The sequence below is a fragment of the Heterobasidion irregulare genome, assembly GCF_000320585.1.
Source record: "Heterobasidion irregulare TC 32-1 unplaced genomic scaffold scaffold_04, whole genome shotgun sequence".
Lineage (NCBI taxonomy): Eukaryota > Fungi > Basidiomycota > Agaricomycetes > Russulales > Bondarzewiaceae > Heterobasidion > Heterobasidion irregulare.
The window spans coordinates 854,108-876,224 of NW_009258200.1; the positions used below are offsets into that span (position 1 = coordinate 854,108).

The 22,117-nt window shown below is 49.1% G+C and overlaps 9 protein-coding genes across 9 annotated transcripts; 7 read left to right on the top strand and 2 right to left on the bottom strand.

The window, feature by feature from the left end:
* Window positions 1-65: 65 nt before the first annotated feature.
* On the top strand, window positions 66-397 carry HETIRDRAFT_408856 (uncharacterized protein). The gene has a single exon (XM_009546736.1). The coding sequence runs from the start codon at window positions 175-177 to the stop codon at window positions 340-342; it is 168 nt and encodes a 55-aa protein (XP_009545031.1). The 5' UTR covers window positions 66-174; the 3' UTR covers window positions 343-397.
* Window positions 398-1,110: 713 nt separating this feature from the next.
* On the bottom strand, window positions 1,111-1,332 carry HETIRDRAFT_18749 (uncharacterized protein; the record flags this gene model as incomplete). The annotated part of the gene is made up of 1 exon (XM_009546310.1): window positions 1,111-1,332. A coding segment is annotated over one exon (222 nt), but the record flags the coding sequence as incomplete, so codon positions are not given.
* A 2,089-nt stretch (window positions 1,333-3,421) lies between these two features.
* HETIRDRAFT_382749 (uncharacterized protein) lies at window positions 3,422-5,849 on the top strand (the record flags this gene model as incomplete). Its single annotated transcript, XM_009546737.1, has 5 exons — window positions 3,422-3,577; window positions 3,641-4,712; window positions 4,772-4,923; window positions 4,979-5,091; window positions 5,115-5,849. The coding sequence occupies 5 exons, from the start codon at window positions 3,422-3,424 to the stop codon at window positions 5,155-5,157; spliced, it is 1,536 nt and encodes a 511-aa protein (XP_009545032.1). The 3' UTR covers window positions 5,158-5,849.
* Window positions 5,850-9,991: 4,142 nt separating this feature from the next.
* On the top strand, window positions 9,992-10,525 carry HETIRDRAFT_316786 (uncharacterized protein; the record flags this gene model as incomplete). Its single annotated transcript, XM_009546738.1, has 2 exons — window positions 9,992-10,035; window positions 10,132-10,525. The coding sequence occupies 2 exons, from the start codon at window positions 9,992-9,994 to the stop codon at window positions 10,523-10,525; spliced, it is 438 nt and encodes a 145-aa protein (XP_009545033.1).
* Window positions 10,526-10,795: 270 nt separating this feature from the next.
* On the bottom strand, window positions 10,796-11,053 carry HETIRDRAFT_57592 (uncharacterized protein; the record flags this gene model as incomplete). Its single annotated transcript, XM_009546377.1, has 1 exon — window positions 10,796-11,053. The coding sequence occupies one exon, from the start codon at window positions 11,051-11,053 to the stop codon at window positions 10,796-10,798; it is 258 nt and encodes an 85-aa protein (XP_009544672.1).
* A 3,584-nt stretch (window positions 11,054-14,637) lies between these two features.
* Window positions 14,638-15,861, top strand: HETIRDRAFT_314871 (uncharacterized protein; the record flags this gene model as incomplete). Its single annotated transcript, XM_009546739.1, has 1 exon — window positions 14,638-15,861. One exon carries the CDS (start codon window positions 14,638-14,640, stop codon window positions 15,859-15,861), a length of 1,224 nt encoding a protein of 407 aa, XP_009545034.1.
* Window positions 15,862-15,968: 107 nt separating this feature from the next.
* On the top strand, window positions 15,969-16,304 carry HETIRDRAFT_17983 (uncharacterized protein; the record flags this gene model as incomplete). Its single annotated transcript, XM_009546305.1, has 1 exon — window positions 15,969-16,304. A coding segment is annotated over one exon (336 nt), but the record flags the coding sequence as incomplete, so codon positions are not given.
* A 647-nt stretch (window positions 16,305-16,951) lies between these two features.
* On the top strand, window positions 16,952-17,344 carry HETIRDRAFT_315737 (uncharacterized protein; the record flags this gene model as incomplete). The annotated part of the gene is made up of 1 exon (XM_009546740.1): window positions 16,952-17,344. A coding segment is annotated over one exon (393 nt), but the record flags the coding sequence as incomplete, so codon positions are not given.
* Window positions 17,345-17,895: 551 nt separating this feature from the next.
* Window positions 17,896-21,305, top strand: HETIRDRAFT_225522 (uncharacterized protein; the record flags this gene model as incomplete). Its single annotated transcript, XM_009546741.1, has 2 exons — window positions 17,896-20,071; window positions 20,131-21,305. Coding segments are annotated over 2 exons (3,351 nt in total), but the record flags the coding sequence as incomplete, so codon positions are not given.
* Window positions 21,306-22,117: the final 812 nt, after the last annotated feature.

Genomic DNA, 22,117 nt, shown 5'->3' on the forward strand with positions numbered 1-22,117 from the left:
TGTCACTGCGGTGTCGCGGCGCCTTTCGCACCAATCACTCGCGCTTAGTGTGCACCAGCCGCCTGCAGTAGTGAAATTTTTTTATTCAACCGTGGCTAATCGACTCGAATATATAATCGAACGAGCAAAACGCCGCCAATACCGATACTGAAATACAAACCGAAGCACAACCAAATGGGTGGCGAGAACAAAGGGGAAGTCATAGGGCCACAGCAGCTACTGATGTCCGTGTGGTACGCATGGAGGATACAGTGGACGAGGGGAGGACAGAGGAAAGTCGGTGAATGGAGGGGAAGTGGGGGGAGCATCAGTAACAAGCGCCGTTATCCCATTTGCCGTTAGGCTGAGGCAGTTCGGCGAGCGTCTGGGTCCAAGAGTCTACGACGTTCGCCGTCGCCACCGCCTGCGAGTCGTAGTGCTGGGACGGGGCATACACGTGTTCTTGCACGTCAAATCGGGGCGAGTAAACCTGAACGGCCGGATCTTCGAGCTCAAGCTCGGGGAAAGATGCCGTCGGAGTGAACAGATCGTAGGTCTGCTGCTCGTCTGCGTACTGGGCGAGGAACGACATATCAAGCTGCATGGTCGTCATGGTTTGGGGATACAGATATGCCAGCTCGGTCGAGTATTCAAGGTACTCAGGGTAAGCTGAGTTGGCGGTAGTCTGACCATGAGAAGGTTGTATAAGAATAATGGACAGAAAGGACGAATACAAGTAGGACATACCAAGGATATATCATATGGCCATGACATGGAAGCGAGAAGATCGGGAGTCGTCGTGGGCTCGGTGAAGGTGGCAAGCTCGACGTCGGGCACGACGCCAACAGCAGGCAACTCTGCGTTTTCCGGCGCCCATACGAGCGTGTTCGAAGTCGACGCTTCGATCTGCTGCTCAGCCACTGGCGCCTCCACCACCTGCTCCTTGCCTTCACGCCGCTTGTCTCTCCCGGGCTGCGACAAGCTCGCAATGTGGCGCGCATGCAGGCCCGCGGTGGCGAGGATCTCCTCCTCCGGCCTATCCTCGTTGATCATACGCGCAAGCTCCTTGATCCTATCCTCCTCCGCCTCCCCTCTGCGTCTCGTCCTGCACTTCTTGCGGTTGCGCACCGCGGGCGCGAACTTGTATTCGGGGTGTTTCACCTCGTGCAAGCGCTTCTCGGCGGCGGCGGCGGCGAACCACGGCTCGCGCTCCTTCATGGTCTTCTTCCGCCACATCGACCCTATGAGCTCGCTGAGTTTGCTGTCGTCCATCTCGATATTTTCGAGCATCGTCTTCCTGTTGGAGGTGACATAGCGGCGGAAGAGTATGAGCGCGTTCGGGGGGCGCTTGACACGGCCAAGGTCGTTACGGGGCAAGGCTTTGTGGGCAGCCTTCCTCGGCGTGCACATCGCCTTGGTGGTCTTGCGCGGTGGGGAGGGTGAGGGTGAGGTGACAAAAGTGGAAGTCTCTGAAGTGGCAGGAGAGGAGAAAGGGAAAGAGGGGTTGAGGCCGCGGGAATATAGCTCTGGGGACGAGGAGACTTGAGGGCCTGTAAGGGTATGGGAGAGGTCGGGTGAGGCAGGAGAGGTGAAAGGATGATTGACGTCATAGGTGAAGGTCTTGATACCAGCGTACTGAGCGTCGAAATCGACTTGGAATCCGAGTGGGAAGGAGTCTGCGGGCGATGGGGAGGACATGGTGCGCATTGGTGAGGATAAAGCTTCACTTTGCGTACCTTTTTATACGAGTGTCCCGTCGACATCCTGCACAGCGGGCAGGGGCCTTCGACAAAAGTTACCTTTCGCTATAAGAACAGCGTGACTTGGAGAAGGATGGTGTGGACGGAAAAGGCAATCGAATTTCATTCCCTTGTCCTCGCCCTCAGCCAGTTTTCTGAGATATCACTCGATCAGCACACACGAGGCGTACGGACCCGCTTGGCACGGCGTATTATTTGAGGACAATGCCAAGACGTATGTGAAAGACGCACTTGGGCCTTGTGACCACCATTAAGTGTAAATAATAAAACTCTGGTGAATCCGCTGTTTTGCTATGACAAACTTACAAGCGCATTCAAGTGAATACTTGGCCTTGAGCATGGCATACCAGACTAGGTGTTTTTCATAGAAAGCGAGACTCTGAAACGAAACGAAAGAGAAATGTGTGTGTTTTGGAGAGAGCGATACGCAATGACAAGAGGCTCAAAGCGAAGGATTCAGTCAGCGCTATGACACAGAGAGGCGTGTGATGTGAAGAGAATTCGGAGGGTTTTGCAGGAAGAAAATTCATTCGAAAACACAATCTGAAAGTCAAGGATTGTCAGAGCCATGAAAATGTATTGCAGGACGGACATTCACGCTTACATGCCACATTCTGAACAGACTGGCTTAATGGTGTATGGGTGAAAAAAAAGGAGATACTCACATTGTCGCTTCGATTTACAGCCGCCACACGCAGCAGAAGTTCCTTGCACCATTTCTCAAAAGACACGTTAGCAGCGAAGTCCTCTTCCCACATACGTTACTCATAGAGGCCCGAATATTCACAGAGAAAACACCATAATAAATCAGCTAGTGTTATTTCCTCGAGTAATATTTTCGAGAGTCTGCGGGGATTATCAATAGGGCGAGTGTATGTACGTTGAATAAACGATGTGAGGGGCAGAGTGACAAGAGTGGAGAGAGGAAAGGAGAGGATGGTCGGAGAACTGGCAAGTCGGAGAGGCAAGGTGCGATCGGAGTTTAAACAGCGGTCGCGTGTCCGGCCCGCTCTCTCGTCAAGGCTGCAATCACCTCTTATCGTTCCATGGTTTCGCCCAACATTGGATTATACTTCAGGACCCTTGCAAGTTGGACATAAATAAATCACAATGCAGGTTTGAACTAGTCTATGAGTCAATGACCAGACCAGAGGCTAATCTCATCTAGGGAGTTGGGACCCTTTAGTGCAAGCCTTAAGGACCGGCCACAAAATCCTTAATTAGATGTAGAAGCTCTTCATGTGTTATGATCATTCAGGACCTCTGACTCTCGGAGGAGGAAGAAATAGGAGCAGGTCTAGGTTGATGTCCAACAGGTCACGAGCTTAACGCGAACACGTGATGAGATCCAAATCGCGGAGCTGGAAATGTTTGTGAACCATGAACACGCTTGGCCTGCGACCACCAAGCCACCATCAGCCACCGTCAACTTCAGCTTGGATCGTGGCGCAGAATTGACACAAAAGAAACGACACGGAAAGGCCACATTTGGACGCAGTACATAAAGTTTTTGAGGCTCGTAAGTTTACCCCTCTGACATCCCTTCGTCTCAATTTCCTAACCAAAATATGGTATCCCTACCAATCCCCAGTGGCACCCCCCTAAAGCTCAAGTTTCCTGAACGCTTCACATCTAAGTTTGTTGTAGAACACGAATCCGAATACGATAGACTCGTCAAAGATATGGCGCACGAATTTGTTGGACCTATGCCCGTTGAGGACTTCTTCAAGGCGTTCATGAATCCAGGTCGACCGTACACAGAGCCAAGTCTTCCTAAACAATGGAGAGGGAAATTTCGGGCCAAACTCATCAAAAAACTTGGATTCGAGAATAGTTTTGTGCGCATTGTTTTCTTCTATCGCATCGGAACATGTCTCCTGACAGACATATCCATGCTGTAGATCAATGCGGTCAACAGAGCCGAGATATGCCCCGATCTTGTCCTAGTCAACACAACCAAGGAAAGAGACGATCAATTTTGGCGTAAACCAGACATCACCGTCTATAAACGCCCATACAATGGCCCGCCCACTACAGACTTTGAGCGCATGGAGCTTCACATCGAACGCAAAACTGCAAGCGAAGACCCATTTTCGGATCCAAAGTCGAGAAAATCTCGCCAGGAACACAGTTTCGAGCATGATTCCAAGGCCTCGATGAAGAGTCGAGGCCAAATCATCTCCTACACGGCATGTCAATTCGCTTCCCAACATCGCTGCTTCACCTTTTCCATCCTCTTTCTCGATGACCATGTTCGATTCATACGTTGGGATCGTGCAGGAGCTATTGTGACGAAGCGCTTTAACTGGAGGGATGACCCGAAGCCACTCGCGAGGTTCCTGTGGCTTTTCAACCACCTCTCCGATGCAGAACGGGGGTATGACACCTCCATATCGAAGCCTGCGCCCCGAGAGATTACGTTGACGAAGAAGAAACTTGACGAGCGTGCAAACGCATTGGCGAGGGCGAAGGGAGAACCCTCACGTCTCCCTGAGACACGGTATTCGACAGACGACTCGTTTCGCAAGTTCTGTGTGGTGGATGATGACCCCGGGATAAAAGAGGGTGAAGCTAGAGTACGATTCTTCGTTGCTTCTGTGCCCCAATGGCAGAGCGGGAGCCCGGTCGGAAGGGGCACGAAAGGCTACGAGGCGCTAGATCTGGAGACGGGGGAGTTGGTTTATCTAAAGGATACCTGGCGATATGAAGCGGATAGGATGAAGAAAGAGGGTGACACATATCGGAAGCTCGCGGCGAACGGTGTCTCTCATATCCCCCGTGTTGCTTGTGCCGGTGATGTGGAAGGACAACGAACGCGTACACATGATTTTACTGACGAGGACTGGTGCTGCGGAGAACCAGAGGTGAGGCAGCATAGACACTACCGGCTGGTATTGAAGGATCTGGGGCGCCCGTTGTCCGAGTTCAATTCGACCAGAGAACTATGTCAAGTTCTTTTAGAGGCAATAATAGGTGCGCTGATCCCTGTGGTCGTATTCAAGTATGTGCTCACTTTCGATGCGGTGTCTCAGCGCATATGGAGGCATTCAAGGTCGATGTTCTCCATCAAGACATCAGTGGAGGCAACATCTTGATCACGGATGATGGTCACGCCCTCTTGATTGACTGGGAGCTTGCAAAGAGAGTCAGCGAGGAGAAATCACCTAGGCAAGATTGGCGAACGGTGGGTTCTCGTCTCACTTGTTACCACACTCAATATCTAAGTCGGACATTTTCAGGGTACATGGCAGTTCATTTCAACCGCCATCCTTGAAAACCCTAGGAAGGTCCATGAACTTCGAGACGACCTGGAATCTTTCCTCCATGTTCTCCTCTACCATAGCGTCCGTTACCAGCGGAACAACATCGAGGACCTTCCCGGACTAGTGGCAGATTTTTTCGATCAGTCATACCGTAGAGTCAACGGCGAAACCGTAGGCGGAAAGGCAAAACGTAGATGGTTCTCTCACCCTTCGTACCCAGACGATTTCTCCAAAGCAGACCTCCAGAATTACCTGAGCAAGGCACACTTCGATCTCATCGATAGGCTTCGAGTATTGTTTCGTCCGCTCTATATTAGGGAGGAAGTTCTTGAAGACATGAACCCCAAACCCGATCCAGTCGCGGCGGCTCAGATCCTAGAATCGTCTGATCGCTTTATCGAGGTATTCAAGGAACAGCTGAATAAGGAAGGATGGAAAGTTGGTGATAGGAGCTTCGACATGCTAGCCAGCTTGAAACCAACTAGGACTAGAGGCCGGGGACTCGTTCATGTGTCAACCACAACAATGGCGTTAAAACGGACTTCAGAGAAGGCGGGCCTGGATCAGAGTGCGGCGGGTAAGCGGCAGAAGACCATATTACCTTCAAGATCAAGGGTTGAGCGTGTGATGGAGTGAAAGGATTGTATTCTCAAGATCAGACTTTTTTGCTGTATCGTTGACCGTTTCTGTGGTTACTTAGAAATCCCTCTCATCATGCATCATGTTTCACCAACTCACCACTTTACTGTATCACTAGCTCTCGATCTCATCATGTACTATACCCGCTCTCGGTTTCATTGGGCCAGAATATGTCGCTCTCGAATAACACCAATATTTCTGTGCCATCATCAGTAGCATCGAAAGTGAGTTCTCCGTGCCGGGGCACACGCCTGCTGGAGGAAGTCATTGGGTACGACCTTTTTGTCCAAATGGACGCCAATCCACATGCTACATTGAACGTGCGCTCGACAGACCGACCTTAGCTGTGAATAAATCAGGGCCATGCACCTTGGATAAGGACTGACTGTTCATTCTAGTTACAAAGCCCAATCATGCTTGAGCACCACAATTTTTCATACCAACAAGGCACCCTTGCCTCCCAATAAGCTGAATTCACCCACCCTGTCCCAAGAAGCCTCACTTGTGCGACGACTGACACTGTTTCCTGCGAGGCTGAGTAGCGCTGACCACGTGACCTCACCGACAGAGCGCGCCGCGAGGCCCCCTGAAGCTCCTATGAAGGTTTCCCCGAAAATTAGCATATTTGAGGGCTGATTTTGGTCGAATCATTCCCTGAATTTAGCATATTCCTGGGTCAAAATCGCACCATGTTTCCTGGTAGTTAGCATTTTTGAGGGCAGTTTGGGTCTGGTCAGGGAAACATTGGGATTTCTACGGCATTTACCAATTCGAAGATTTTGGTCAACTTGTCATTGAATACTCAAAAATCCCTTTTGTCTCTAATCCTATGCTTTTTTGGACATCTTGTGTGACAAATCCAAAACATACAAAACATTTCCCAAGACCTTGCACCCCTCATACACCATGTCAAAAACCAAACTCAGCTGACAAGCACACCTCTTGATGCTTTCGGTGCTCATCTCCAAGACCAGTATAGGCCAAATGGCGACTTCTTGCTATGAAACATCTTGCTTATGCATACCTAATTTTCACACCTTCTATATAAGGACACATAAGACCTTTCTCCCAACTTTACCCCGTGTCCCTGATCCACTGATACTTGGTCCATGCTTTCACTTGTACATATTTAAAGCACTGCAGCGCAGTAGGGAAGCCTTAGGCTATCTACTTCTGTCTAATCTAAGAACTGCTATTTATACAGTCTTCTCTGATTCAAAGACACTAGTCTGATCAGTCCCAACCATCCTCTCTATCCTCTCTTGAAGTATTGTTTGTGGGTTCATCTGGAAAAACACCCTCTTGTATTAGCTCCGGATTATATCTAATAGTGTCTAAAAGTATCTAAAAGTGTTAATAGCATCTAAAGTGTCTAATTTCCTAATTGGGAGCAACACATTGTGAGCATTGGATTGGTTTCTAATTTCATGATATTAGCACTAATTCTATACTAAGAAGTCTTTAATTATCAGTAGGAAATAGTAAGTACTACTGATCTATCAGTGAGAAGATAAAAATGTGGCACATTCTATACAATTTTAGCATATTACCTCTCCTTCATATATGCCTATACCATTATCTTGTAGGTCTTTTGCTGACTTTCCAGCTGCCTTTACAAGGAATATAGAAAGAGAGAAATGTGCATTGATGCTCCCAGTCACTTTGTTGGCAGCTTGGCAGCTGCCACAAAAGGCTATGAAGACCCAGGTACCTTGTCCTTGCACACAAGATCATTAAACTTGTCATTGTTAGCCAATACCTGCTACTGGTCATTATAGGACACAACATGTGGGTTGGACTTAGGGATATGCTATATGCAGCCTTATAGACCTTGTCTATTAGTATAGTGGCTAATACTGTCTTGTGCAGCACACAATCATCATCACTATTGATATTACAATTTTTAGCACTATTTATATTGTTCATTGCCTTGTTGTACAAAAGATGCTCAAACTTGGTGTTTTCCTCTAGCTATTAGGCTGTGGAAAAGACAGTCATATTGGTATGTGGTGCCAGAATGATATATTTGCCTGCCATATAGGAAATATATGCATTAAGCATATCAAGATCACCTCCAACAATCTTGTGCTTATTTATATATAGGCATGCCATATATATACTCTTGTCCCCACCCTCTACCTCACTAGTGGCTATTTGGAAAACCCCTCTCTCTTATTGGATCTTGATTATTCATAATCATGTTTTTAATCAAATTTGCAAATTCAGGTAGCATTGCCTATACTAGTAGAGTCCCATTGAATATTATACTCAATCATAGTTTTTCACATTCTCAGTCCAAATTGTATAAGTGCCATAATTTATTTTTACCCTATATAAAGTGTATCATTGATTTTCCATTGGTTTATTATCTTCTTAGCTAGTGTTTAAACTAAATCCTGAAAGACCTGACTTTTTAGGTGTTTATTGACCTATTTATTTATAAGATAGAGGAAAGATGAATGTTGAATGAAATCAGAGATGTTGAGGTTGCCTATATTATGTCTACTTATTTAGATTACCAAGTTCATATCTTAGACCTTGTGGCTTAGTGGCTTAGAGGATCTGTCCTGGGTGCTTGCATACATGAGGTTGTTGGTTCAACTCTGGCAGAAGGCAAGTTTGTTATAAGGTATATTCTGTGTTTAGGTATTGAACTAGTGCTCTAATAGACATGACTCTATAAGAAGGCTATGAGAATTGTGATGCTTGATTTATTATGATTTTTCCGAAATTTCAAGTTATAATGAATCCTAATAATTCCTAATTTAGGAAAATTATGTCTAATTAGAACAGGTTTAGAAGGGGGGTAAGCTAAAAATGTCTAATCCTAATCATTCTTAATTATGCATAAATAGAACTAATTAGAGCTTGATACAAAGGGGTGGTTTTCCAGATGTGAATGGCACATCCTTTTTTATTAGATTGTGGGTCGTGCCATTGTGGCAAAGTCTTTGATAAACCTTCTATAGAAGTTTCTGAACCCGAGAAATGACTGTACTTCCTTTAGGTTTTTTGGCTTTGGCCATGCAGCGATCCCATCTATCTTGACCGGATCCATGGATATGTTATCCGTGGAAATGATGAATCTGAGGTATTCGACCATGTCTGCTTCAAAGGAAGCATTTAGAAGGTTTCAGGAATAGGTCATTGTCTAGAAGTATCTGCATAACTTGAGTCGTTACCTGCTGGTGCTCTTCAATGGTTTTTATGAATACCAGGATATTGTCCATGTATACTGCCAAAACCTGCGCAACAATGAGGTCGTGAAAGATTATGTTCATCATGGTTTGGAATATAGCTAGCGAGTTACAAAGGCCAAAGAACATGACCAGGCATTTGAAGAGGCCGAACTTGGTTATGAAGGCTGTCTTTCATTCATTACCTTTTGCTATGCGGATATTGTTGTACCCCCATTTGATGTCGAACTTCGAGAAGATCTTTGCTTTTGATTTGGCAATGGTTCTTATTACGTCATCAATTAGGGGTTGTGGGTACTTGTTCTTTATCGTCCACTCATTTATTCTGTGATAGTCTTGGACTGGTCGCAGGTCCCCTTCTTTCTTTTTTACAAAGAAGAATGGTGATGCTTGCGGGGATTTGGATATTCTGATGGTTCCCCGTTTCAGGTGTTCCTGGAGCATCTTATGTAATTTGTCTTCTTCTTCTTCTGTCAGAGGGTATAACTTGCATCTGGTTGGTTCCTATCCTGGTTTCATATCAATCTTATGATCCCATCACAAATGTTCCGGTAGTCGTTGCAAGGCTTCTTGACTAAAGATTTTAGCAAAGCATTTGAGGATATATGTTGGGACTATTTATTCTATAGGCCATTCCACCTTTTTCTTGTTTGCTATTTCTGCTAGTTTCTGTGATTTGTTTCTGATTGATCTGGTGTAGATTGCTTTAAGTGGGTGTGTTTCAAGCGGATATTGGTAGTACCACTCTTCATGGAATTTGGTGATGAGCATTCACCCGCGCTAGGGTCCGAGGAAGGTATTCAGAAGCTTTGGAGAGATACCGAATAGCGCTAGACAAGTACCGAAGACACCAACTTTTACCGAACACGGTCGGTCCCTACCCGACTGACGACAATCCACCGAAGGATGTTTGGCAGCACTTGGGTCAGTTTGCCCACACTTCATGTACTTACCATGACCACATAGGAGTGTTACGATAAGTGTTTATGAAATCAGAGCCAGTATTCCGTATCGGCTGATGTTTTCTGTGAGTTGGTCAGTCCTTATTGCTTATCTTCCCGACTTCCGCATGGTCAGTCAAATGTGATCTTGTACCATTGCTTGGCTACCCTGGTCGTACAATACCTCTTCTTTATTTTTCATTGGTTCTCCAATGCCTGTTCCTGCTACCTACGCTCAGGCAACGGATCCCAAATGGTCAGGATTTTGCCATTGCTGATTAACTTTTACCTTGTCACCTTCGGAACCCATATGGACATCTCACCTACCTTCTTATCTTCCCTGATCGCTAAGGCTTGGCACCCATTTGACATCTACTCTCATTTCTTGTTTAATATTTTACTTAGGGGCTCTTCTTACTATAGAAACCTACATACAACTCTGGAATAAACCAGCTTTTGCACCCCATAGTTCAGAGCTCAGTCGCACTCATCTCAACCATCGAAATCATCTTTGTCGACTTCTGAAAACTTGTCATCCTCATTGTTTGGCTTCATTCGCGTTCGTACTCGTCTCTTCGCTTATACCCTCATCCTCCCTCGTATATTGTCAGAGTCCCGTGTGGCTCTTGAAGCATGTAGTTGTCGGTCGTGACACTACCTTCTCGTTACCGACCACATTGCCAACACAACTGACCGAACGTTTGGTTGGTGTTCGGCGCAGTCCCGAAACCATTTGGGCGCTATAATCTCACACTCCCCGATTGCTTCTCAGTACGCCTTCCCTTTCTAAAGTCATCACTAACATTTCCTTGTGTATCAGATACTAGCTCTAGCACCCCTGCATTAGAGGTTGTTTTGGTGTTGTGCTTGGCACTTAGAGCTACCTCTAGCGTATCATCGGAAAAGAAGGTCTCATCCACTTCTTCTTCTTCTGGTTCGTCTTCTATCTTTGAGTATCCAATCGCCCTCATGTTTTTTGATTGCAGAAGGAGTTGTGCCTGTATAGTAAATCTGGGTCAGCTGACTAGGCACCGTTCTGCACAGGTTGAGAATGTGAGGTTATTTTTTACCCAATCAATCTGTGGATTGTGCTTGTGTAGCCAGTCTGTTTCTAGGATTATGTCTTCTCCTCCTAGGTTAGTAGCTAACAACTCATACTGTTCGTCATGGTAATCTCCTTTGTTTTCCATTCTCATCAACAGGCAAGCTTTGTCTGTAATTTTCCCTCCTTTGTTAGCCATACCATCCACATTAAATATAGGCTCGGCCACCATGAACATGGAGGGCAGTCCAATTGACAACTTATTGGTTGTATAATGGAGTGCCATTGACTGTGGCAGGGTGGTGTGGGAGGAGGTTGAGGAAGTGGCTGAGGTTGCAGCATTTGGTCTCAGAGAGGGGTTGCCTGCCTAGTGGCCAATGCTCCTCATTGAATAGTGTGGACATATTTACATAAACACCCCTGAATGGGGCATTGGCATATCCATCAGTTGTGTGTTGCAGGCTGGGGATACTAGGTGCTACACTAGGCTATATGGGTATCAGCTGGACAAGAAGTGTTGTGAAGGGAAGGGCTCAAAATCTACTAGGGCAGTTGTTGGTGACTGTCTGTATCATAATGTGCAGATGTATTTCATTCTTTGCTTTGATTGCTATATGGTTGATGTAATTGAAAATGGCTTCCAAGTTAACACCATGTATGGCTTTTATGAGTCATCCAATTAGTGTGCATAAACCCAATCTCAGTTTTCAGGATGTCGGGAAGGTGCCATCTGACAGGTTAGATGTACGAAGAGGATATAGCCAGTCTAGCTTGTATTATGAGTTGTAAGGCATCATTGGCCCATTTTACATGGGTACAAACCTCGATTCCTCTGTCATTAACTTTTTTGCCCAAATCTTTATCTTGAAACCTAAGTTTTAAGATTTCATCCCCATATTCTCCTTGTTGTTTTTGAGTGCATTCTGACTTTGGCCATTGTTCCAAAAAGGCGGCCTTGAAAGCCATCCAGTTGGCAGTTTGGGTTGCTGTTAGGCCATTGAACCAGCCATCTGTGCTGTGCCTAGACTTGACATAGAACAAGAATCAGCTGATTGTGAGGATTTCTTTAGTGTCAAAGTGTATACATTAGAATGTATGAAGGAAGTCTTGGGGGCTCTCTGCAGCCCCTAAGTTGCCTGAGAATGGTTTAACCTTTTCTGCCATATGTGGTCTATTTGGAAGGATTACAAGAGCTAGGATGGCAGGTGCAGTGATTGTTGGTGTGATGAATCCAGTGGGTAGCAGTAGTTGTGATAGGATGTGTGTTATGGTAGGCTGGAGGCTGTAGTTGTTTGGGGTTTTGCTACAAAAAATGCTAGTGGAGTAGTGGGATAAAAACTCAATAGATGTGGAGATAAATAGTGTTGAGAATATGGAAGAGGAGTGTGGGGATTATGTGGCTGTGGGCAGTCTCTGTAGAAATTATCCATGCAAGTCTCTGATATATAGTGCGGGGTTGTTCAACTGTTATTCAATACTGTGGTTTTCTGGGGGTATTGGTGCCAGTGTGACTTTGTTGTTGGCAGTTGTAGTAGCAATCTTTTGGTAATGCATTGTTGCAAATTGCAATCTCGTCACCAAGATGGAGTGGGCAGGGATTGTCAGTTATGTTGCTCTATCTCATTTATGTCTGTCTACCATACATCCTGTGGCTACTGTGGGGGATGTTGCTGACTAATGTCTACAGCATCTCCTACTCCTGTTCTCTCCATTCTCCACTATCTGCTGCTCTCTGCATATCTGATCCTCTTCTCTTTGCTTCCCTACTCCACTAACTCATAGAGGACATTGGCCAACATGGAATACTGGCTCTGATCTTGTAAACACTTATTATAACACTCCTGTGTAGTCATGGTAAGTATGTGAAGTATGGGCAAACTGACCCAGTGTTACGCTAGAGGTGGCTCTAAGTGCCAAGCACAACACCAAAACAACCTCTAATGCAGGGGGTGCTGAAGCTAGTATCTGATACACAAGGAATTGTTAGTGATGACTTTTAGAGATTGATGGCACACTGAGAAGCAGTGAGGAGTATGAGATTATAGCGCCCAAATGGTTTCGGGACTGCACCAAACACCAACCAAACATTCAGTCAGTCGTGTTGACGGTTTGGTCAGTAATGAGAAGGTAGTGTTGCGACTAACAACTACGTGCTTCAAGAGCCATACGGGACTCTGACAATATATGAGGGAGGATGAGGGGTACGAGCAAAGAGTCAAATACAAACACAAACAAGGCCGAATGGCAAGGATGACAAGTTTTCAGGAAGTGATGAAGATAATTTTGATGGTTGAGACGAGTGCAAATGAGCTCTGAACTATGGGGTGCAAAAGCTGGTTTATTCCAGAGTTGTATGTAGGTTTTTATAGTAAACAGAGCCCCTGAGTAAAATATTGAACATGAAATGAGAGTAGATGTTGAATGGGTGCCAAGCCCTAGCGATCAGAGAAGATAAGAAGGTAGGTGAGATGTCCATATGGGTTCTGAAGGTGACAAGGTAAAAGTTAATTAGTGATGGTGAAATCCCAAATGTTCAGGATCCGTCACCTAAGTGTAGGTAGTCAGAACAGGCGTTGATGAGCCAATGAAAATAAAAAAGATGTAACGTACGACCAGGGTGGCCAAGCAATGGTGCAAGATTGTGTTTGACTGACCATGTGGAAGTCGGGAAGATAAGCAATAAGGACCAACCGGCTTATGGCGCACATTGTTATGATCACGTTCTATCGGGCCTACACGGCGGTCTATACCGATACGATCATCACAAATATCACGCGGCCTCACGGGTTGAGGCGTACACCAAGGTACAGATATTAACCTTGGTCATCCACTCCCAATGGATCATCAATCATTGGTCGAGTATCACGGGCCTTGTATTAGCGGGCATGGAACGCCGCCTTATAAATTACTCACACGCAGGGCATGAACCTCCTAGTCTCTCCTGGCCGGAAGGAGACCAACGGAGAAGCACAAGAGTAGTCGTTATTGAGAGAGACGACTTAGAGAATACCTACAGATACATATTCGGTATTCTCACGCCCTACTTCCCAAAGTAGTATAAAAGGCCCATAGAATAGGCTGACGATCTTCAGTCTATTCTCTTCGTTCCCCTGTATCTTCACATACAGGGATCTTCGTTCAGTACTGTCTTCCTACAGTACTCCTTCATCCTTAGGCAGTCTTCATACTGTCTATTTTCATTGCTACATCGCAATACACTTCTGGCTCCTGTGCTACACGTACAGTCGAGACCGCCGTTCCACACATCCTCCACGAGTGACCTAGGGAAGAACCTCCTACTCTTGGGGTTACCGACGAGCAGTCGTAACACTAGAATAGACTCTTCTGCCCCTACCTTGCTCGCACTAGCTTGCTGCCACACTCTCTCTCATAACCTTGCTCAGTGGGGATATAGACCCCCATTGAGAGAGCGTTACTGCACACACTCTGGAGCAAGACCTAGGCCAGGAATACCCACCCGGCACTAGACTTATCAATAACCAACTCCATCACAACAATCGCCCTATCCGGCGCGAAGGGGACTTCTGGGTCTACGAAGACAACAACGGAACTGCCCCTCCGAATTACGATAACTGCTCATACCGAAACGGGCGTTATTACTTCACACTTGAAGACGGAACAGTAGAAGAGGATATTTGGAACGAAACAGAAGCTCAGTGGGAACTAGCCCCACAATACAGGGAACCGGCGCCGGTAATCCCCGAAGACTCGGAGCAAGAGGAAACAACCTCGGAATCAGACTCCGACTCACCAGACCAAACACCGATCAACACCCGAAACGAACCACTCGCCGAAATGTTGGGACAAGCTTCGACTTCTACAAACACCCCTTCCGCGACAGTACAACCCGGAAGAGGAAAAGTCAAACTCCCAGACAATTACACAGGCGACCGCATTGAATCCCAGAAATTCATGCTCCAATGCCTCCTTCTTTTCGCAGCAGAATCCGATCGGTACAAGACCGATCAAGACAAAATATCCCTTGTGCTCTCATGCATGAGATACGGCACGGCGGGAGCTTGGGCGGAGAACTTCCTCCTCAAATCAGTAGGAGCGGATCCACCTACCGATCTAGGCACCTGGAAGGACTTTTTAGCCAAGTTCAAATTACAGTTCAGGGAGACGGGCAAGACCGACAAGGCGCGAAGCGCACTTATGGCCTTCTCCCAAGGACGAATGACGGTTGATGAATACTCCAACCAATTCATTCTCATCGCCGCCGATGCCGACATCTCCGATAAAGAGCAAGTCCCTTACTTCCAACGCGGGTTAGACCCGCGCGTCATGGACAAAATATACGACAAGGAAGTTCAGCCAAAGGATACGATTCAGGACTGGATCAATACAGCCTGCGAAATAGATGGACGACTTCGAGCCAGAACAGCTCAAAAAGCCATCCTCGCCAACTCCACCTCCTTTCGAAGCGATTATCTGAATCGTTTTCATAACCAAATCTCTCCCCGCTACAACTCCACAAACGCCCCTCGCAGAATGAACAACCAGGTGGTTGACATGGACATTGACGCTACCAGAAAGCGTAACGCCGAAAGTCAAAAGAGAAAATTTGACGGCAAGCGAACCACCTCCTGCTCCAACTGCGGAAAGCCAGGGCACTCTAGCGCTAACTGTTGGTCACCCCGCAGAGGCGTTCGCCCAGTTCGAGGAAACTCGAAAAGACGCCTGGGTACGACAGGGAGAGGAAACCGCGCGGTTGATTTGGAGGGAGAAGACGACGCACCCGCTATGGGAAACCAAGCGGGAATATATCGAGGAATGGAGACAGAGGATGTCCCTCGCAACAACCAGCGGGTACCACAACCTGGTCCTTCGATGGAACGTCCTCACTCTACCTCATCCGGACGACCCCAAACGAACCATGGGCAACGCGCTATGTTACCTAACGGACGACGGGGAGACGGAAGCGTCAGTCATTCTGCTCGAATCGGAGCAGTACTCGGAGAACTAGGGGAAGATGAAGCAAGAGAAGTGATCTTGGGACACGCGGAGCGTTTTTCCTGACCTCTCCCTCGCCAGCGAAGGAGAGAGGTCAAGGACGACCCGAATTTGATGCCCGCACTTGTATTCGTATCGGAGCAATGAACGACCGTATCATCACCCCCATACGCCTGAACGTGAAAGTATCAAACAGGAGTCAAAACGCTGGAGCAAAGGCAACCATCGACTCGGCATGCGAAGGGGTTATAGTAAACGAAACTTGGGTCAAAAGACATCGTTTCCCCACCTACACACTCAACAACCCCATTCGCGTCCGGAATGTCGATGACACCATCAATAAAGCAGGTCTCATCCGATCCGCCTTGGATGTGAACCTCACCATTCGGGACATCAGTGGACGAACGCATACCGAGCGCGTCCAGATGTTTATCTCCAATCTAGGGAAAGACGACCTTATCCTAGGAACAGATTGGCTGAAATACCACGATCCCTCCATCGAATGGAGGCGACGTGAAGTGCACTTCGATCGGTGCCCCCAGAAATGCCAGCAACCATATGGGTTCACTAGGGCAAGGGAAGAACCGCCATACAGTAGGCGGTTATCAGACGTGGAGCCACGGTGATGAGCATGCACCCGCGCTAGGGTCCGAGGGAGGTATTCGGGAAGCTTTGGGGAGATACCGAACAGCGCTCGACAAGTACCGAAGACGCCGACTTTTACCGAACACGGTCGGTCTCTACCCGGCCGACGACAAGCCACCGAAGGACGTTCGGCAGCACTTGGGTCAGTTTGCCCACACTTCACGTACTTACCATGACCGCATAGGAGTGTTACGATAAGTGTTTACGAGATCGGAGCCAGTATTCCGTATCGGCCGATGTCCTCCGTGAGTCGGTCGGTCCTTATCGCTTATCTTCCTGACTTCCGCATGGTCGGTCAAACGCGATCTTGCACCATTGCTTGGCCACCCTGGTCGTACAATACCTCTTCTTTATTTTCATTGGCTCTCCAACGCCTGTTCCTGCTACCTACGCTCGGGCGACGGATCCCGAACGTTCGGGATTTCGACATCACTGATTACCTTTTACCTTATCACCTTCGGAACCCATATGGACATCTCACCTACCTTCTTATCTTCTCTGATCGCTGGGGCTTGGCGCCCATTCGACATCTACTCTCATTTCGGGTTCGATATTTTACTTAGGGGCGCTGTTTACTATAAAAACCTACATACAACTCTGGAATAAACCAGCTTTCGCACCCCACAGTTCAGAGCTCATTCGCACTCGTCTCAACCATCGAAATCGTCTTCATCGACTCCCGAAAACTTGTCATCCTCGTCGTTCGGCCTCATTCGCGTTCGTACTCGTCTCTTCGCTCGTACCCCCATCCTCCCTCGTCTATTGTCAGAGTCCCGTGTGGCTCTTGAAGCACGTAGTTGTCGGTCGCGACACTACCTTCTCGTTACCGACCGAATCCCCGACACGACCGACCGAACGTTCGGTCGGTGTTCGGCGCAGTCCCGAAACCGTTCGGGCGCTATAATCTCATACTCCCCGTTGCTTCTCAGTACGCCATCGATTTCTAAAGTCACCACTAACAATTCCTTGTGTATTAGATACTAGCTCCAGCACCCCCTGCATTAGAGGTTGTTTTGGTGTTGTGCCCGGCACTTAGAGCCACCTCTAGCGTATCATTTTGGAGCCCACCGCGAGGGGTTAGTATTCAAAATTACCTCAAGGAATCTACGTCGCTCGTCCCGACCAACAGCGGAGCGCGAAGAACGACAAACAGTTATCGATAGCTTCAATACTCAGGAAACATCTGCCGACCGAAGTTTGTTCGGAGACGCCGATATAGTCCCAGAACACTTATCCCACCATCACTACCTTGATCTTGAATCCTCGCCATCGCTCTCACCACCACCCGACTCCACTTTCTTCTTAACCCCACCTTCGTCGCCGAACCAATCGCTACTCCCGCCGATTTCCCCCATCCTCGACCTTGCGCTCTTAGAACAATCACCCCCGTCTCCTATCCCATCTCTCCACGACTCCATCTCTCCGTTAATCCCACGCAGCCCCGTCTTCTGGACGCCGACCATCCGACCGACTTCACTAGAACGCTCCTTCGAACCAGCGACTCCATCCCCGATCACCTTAGAAAACAATACCTTCTCCCCCACCTTTGACTTTATCACTATGGCGACCCCATCCATGCCCGCCCGTGGAGATCGAACGGCCCCGACCTTTGACCCCCATCAACCCCGCGAATTGAGACGATATTTCTCCGATCTGGACTTCCACTTCGTTCGGTCTGCGGTAGTGGACGAACAAGAAAGAAAGAAACACGCTTGCCGATTCCTGGATGTCGACACCTGTGAGCTTTGGGAATCGCTCACCACTTTCACCGACGCCACGAAGACCTTCAAGGAGTTCTGCGAAGAGGTCTTCAGGCTATACCCCGGATCGGAGGAAGAACGCAAATGGTCGGTATCGGATATGGACAAGCTAGTCGGCGAAACGAGCAGGGTCGGCATCTTGTCTCTCAGCGAACTCGGCGACTATCATCGGCGATTCCTGGCGATCACGGTATTCCTCCTCAGCAAGGCACGGATCTCGGTCGCCGAACAAGGACGCGCCTTCGCTAGAGGATTCCAACCGGAACTATGGGCAAGAATCTCTCAACGTCTACAACTCAAGTTCCCCGATCATTTCCCAGACGACCCATACAACCTCCAAGACATCCACGACGCGGCCCGATTCGTCTTGCACGGCACCACGTCCGCCTACAGCACGACCTCTACCGACATCTCTCGAGCAGCCCCCGCCGCGCCGCCCACCAACGCAATCAAAGCCGAAGACCTGGCAACCATGTTCGAACGACTCACCGACACCTTTGTCAAGGCCATTGCAGCTCAAGGGACGTCCAGACCAGCCGATCGACCATCCCGACAACCAGGACAAGGCAGCGACAACTGCATGTTCTGCGGCAGTCCCGAACACTTCATGCGCGCCTGTCCCGAGGTCACCGAATACATTCGGATCGGAAAATGCAAGAGGAACATCGAGGGGAAGGTGGTATTGTCAAGTGGGGCATTCGTACCGAGAGAAATCACGGGTAGTAACCTGAAGGACCGAGTTGACGAATGGCATCGCAGGAATCCAGGCCAGTTGGCGACCGGACAGATGATGTTTACGGTAAACGCGGTGCCGACTCACCCGATGACGATAGCCTCCCGTCACGATTCACCCTCATTACTGGATGTCACCCCGACTTACCAACTCACCGACGTCCAGCGAATCGCGAGCCTCGAACGCGAACTATTCGCGCTCCGAACGCGGGGAGCAAGGGCACGCGAAATGGCGCAGACAGGACGTTCGGCACCTACCCCTTCACCGGCCCCCGAACGACGAGCGAGGACCGAAACTCCCGAACCCGAACCCCGACCGACCACCCCGACTCAGCAACCGCCCCCGGTACCAGCCAAGGACGATGCTCCGATCCACCCATATGCCAAAGCCCAGGACGCCACCTATGCACCGCCACACGACCGCAACATGGGAGCCCCGGCGAAGATACCATCGGCAAAGAAGGACGCTCCGGCCTACAAAACCACGGCGCCGATCTACGACGAGAAGGTAGCAGCTGAGGTCTACAACCGGGCGATGGCCACTCAGGTGACGCTTACCCAGCGCGAACTACTCTCTCTCTCCGCCGAAGTCCGTTCACAGGTAAGGGAAGCCACGTCGGCACGCCGATCGCCTGCCAGAGACGCCAGCAATGTTCGGACCTTCTACCAAGATGCCGATCTACCCTACGCCATCGACGACCTCGAACCACCGACTCGACCGACCGTCTCCTCCTTCGTCAATGTCCTGCACCAACCGGAATCACCCCCGCCTGGCGCGATCATCATCCCCGACATGTACGAAACGTACCTGAAGAATCTACAGCCCGGTCAGGTTCCTCAGCCATTGATAGTTGCTAAAGAATCGTCTGCCCTAAGGTCTATTGTTCCCCTCGTCGATCATCAGCAGGAAGTCGAATGCGTCATCGACCCGGGTTCACAAGTCATTGCCATGTCGGAAGGCATTTGCAACGAACTGGCGCTCATCTACGACCCCGAAATCGTCCTCAATATGCAGTCGGCGAACGGCGAAATTGACCGATCCTTGGGCCTGGCACGCAACGTGCCATTCCTCATCGGCGACATCACCCTATACCTCCAAGTCCACATCATTCGGAACCCCGCCTACGACGTTCTCCTCGGTCGGCCATTCGACGTCCTCACCGAAAGTATCGTCAAAAATTATTCAAACGAAGACCAGACGATCACCATCAGCGACCCGAACACGGGACGACGAGCCACCATTCCGACGATCAGACGAGGACCCCCTCGAGTCCTTCACCGAAGACAAGCGGGTTTTCGCGACTCGATGAATTGATCCGAGATCAAGGAGAAGTTGCACTGATCATTTCCACCGATCATGATACCCCCCATTTCCCACTTATCGAAGCGTCCTCAGATTTCCATTCTCCATCTCCCTCTCGTCGCGATCTTTGTCTCAAGTACATTATGGCCTCCGATTTGGGGCCCGAAAATCATCTCAAAAACAATCTCGATTCCGATATGTCGTCTTTATTTTCCTCAGTCGTCCCCGGTTCTTGCCATCCCACTAATATCGCCGACCCGGTCGCCATCTTCGCCGCCAAGCGCAAGTACAAACCGGTCGCTCAGAAAACACGACCAGTCTTGGCCGACCTACCCGAAAAGTTCCGAATCGTTCGGAACATCCTCGGTGACCCTCTCGCTGCCCTTCCGACGCTGACACCGAACCCCCCACCCTTCACGCCGACCGGCAGATACACAGCCGAACGACGCGACCTCATCGACAAAGTCCACTCGGACGACTTCCTTTGGCCGGCCGAACGACAGCTCATGCACCATTTCATGTGTCTACAAGAGATGGGATTTGCCTGGGACGATTCGGAACGCGGACGTTTCCGCGAGGACTTCTTTCCTCCAGTCAATATGCCGGTGGTCGAACACAAGCCCTGGGTTCAACGCAACATTCCGATTCCACCAGGCATCTACGACGAAGTGTGCCGACTTATCAAAACCAAGATCGCCGCTGGAGTCTATGAGCCGTCGAATTCGTCCTACCGATCACGCTGGTTTACGGTTGTCAAGAAGACGAATAGCACCTCCACTGGCACCAAACTCCGAATCGTTCACAGCCTCGAACCCCTGAACGCCGTCACCATTCAGCATTCAGGTGTGCCCCCATATACAGATCAGATCGCTGAACAGTTTGCAGCTCGCGCTTGCGGCGGCATTCTGGATCTCTATGTCGGCTATGACGAACGAGGGCTCTCCGAATCATCTCGCGACTTCACCACGTTCCAGACCCCATTCGGCGCCCACCGACTCGTCACCCTACCCATGGGATGGACGAATTCGGTCCCGATCTTCCACGACGACGTCACCCACATCCTCCAGCCAGAGATACCAGACACCACCATTCCTTTCATCGACGATGTTCCGATTCGGGGCCCACCGACCCGATACGAACTTCCGAACGGCGGCTTCGAGACGCACCCCGACAACTCCGGCATACGACGATTCGTGTGGGAACACTTTCAAGGCCTCAATCGGGTGGTTCAGCGGATGAAGTACAGCGGAGGAACATTTTCGGGACACAAGGCGACACTCTGCGCAGCCGAAATCACGGTGGTCGGCCATCGCTGCACGTACGAAGGAAGATTACCCGACGAGTCTAGGGTAGAGTCAATTATGAAGTGGGGACCTTGCAGGGATCTCTCTGACGTTCGGGCATTTTTGGGGACGATCGGTGTCGTTCGGATCTTCATTCGAAATTTTGCACACAGGGCGCATGCACTGACAATGTTGACGCGCAAAGATTTTCCATTCGTGTTCGGCCCAGACCAGATAGCGGCCCAGGACGACCTCCGGTCGGCACTTCTCGAATCGCCAGCCCTTCGGCCGATCGACTATGGGTCGGCAGCCAACGTCATCCTCGCCGTCGATACCTCTCAAATTGCGGTCGGCTTCCACCTCTGTCAATGCGCACTCGACAATCCGCGGGTTCGGTATTATGCCCGATTCGGCTCCATCACCCTTAACGACCGCGAATCGCGATTCTCCCAACCCAAGCTCGAACTCTACGGCCTCTTCCGCGCCCTCCGATCACTCAAAATGTATCTCATCGGCGTTCGGAACCTGATAGTCGAAGTAGACGCACGCTACATCAAGGGCATGCTCACTAACCCGGATCTCGAACCCAGCGCCAGCAT

Bases quoted from the DNA above. Each gene is read 5' to 3' on its own strand.
- HETIRDRAFT_408856 (XM_009546736.1), top strand. From the start codon at position 175: ATGGGTGGCGAGAACAAAGGGGAAGTCATAGGGCCACAGCAGCTACTG.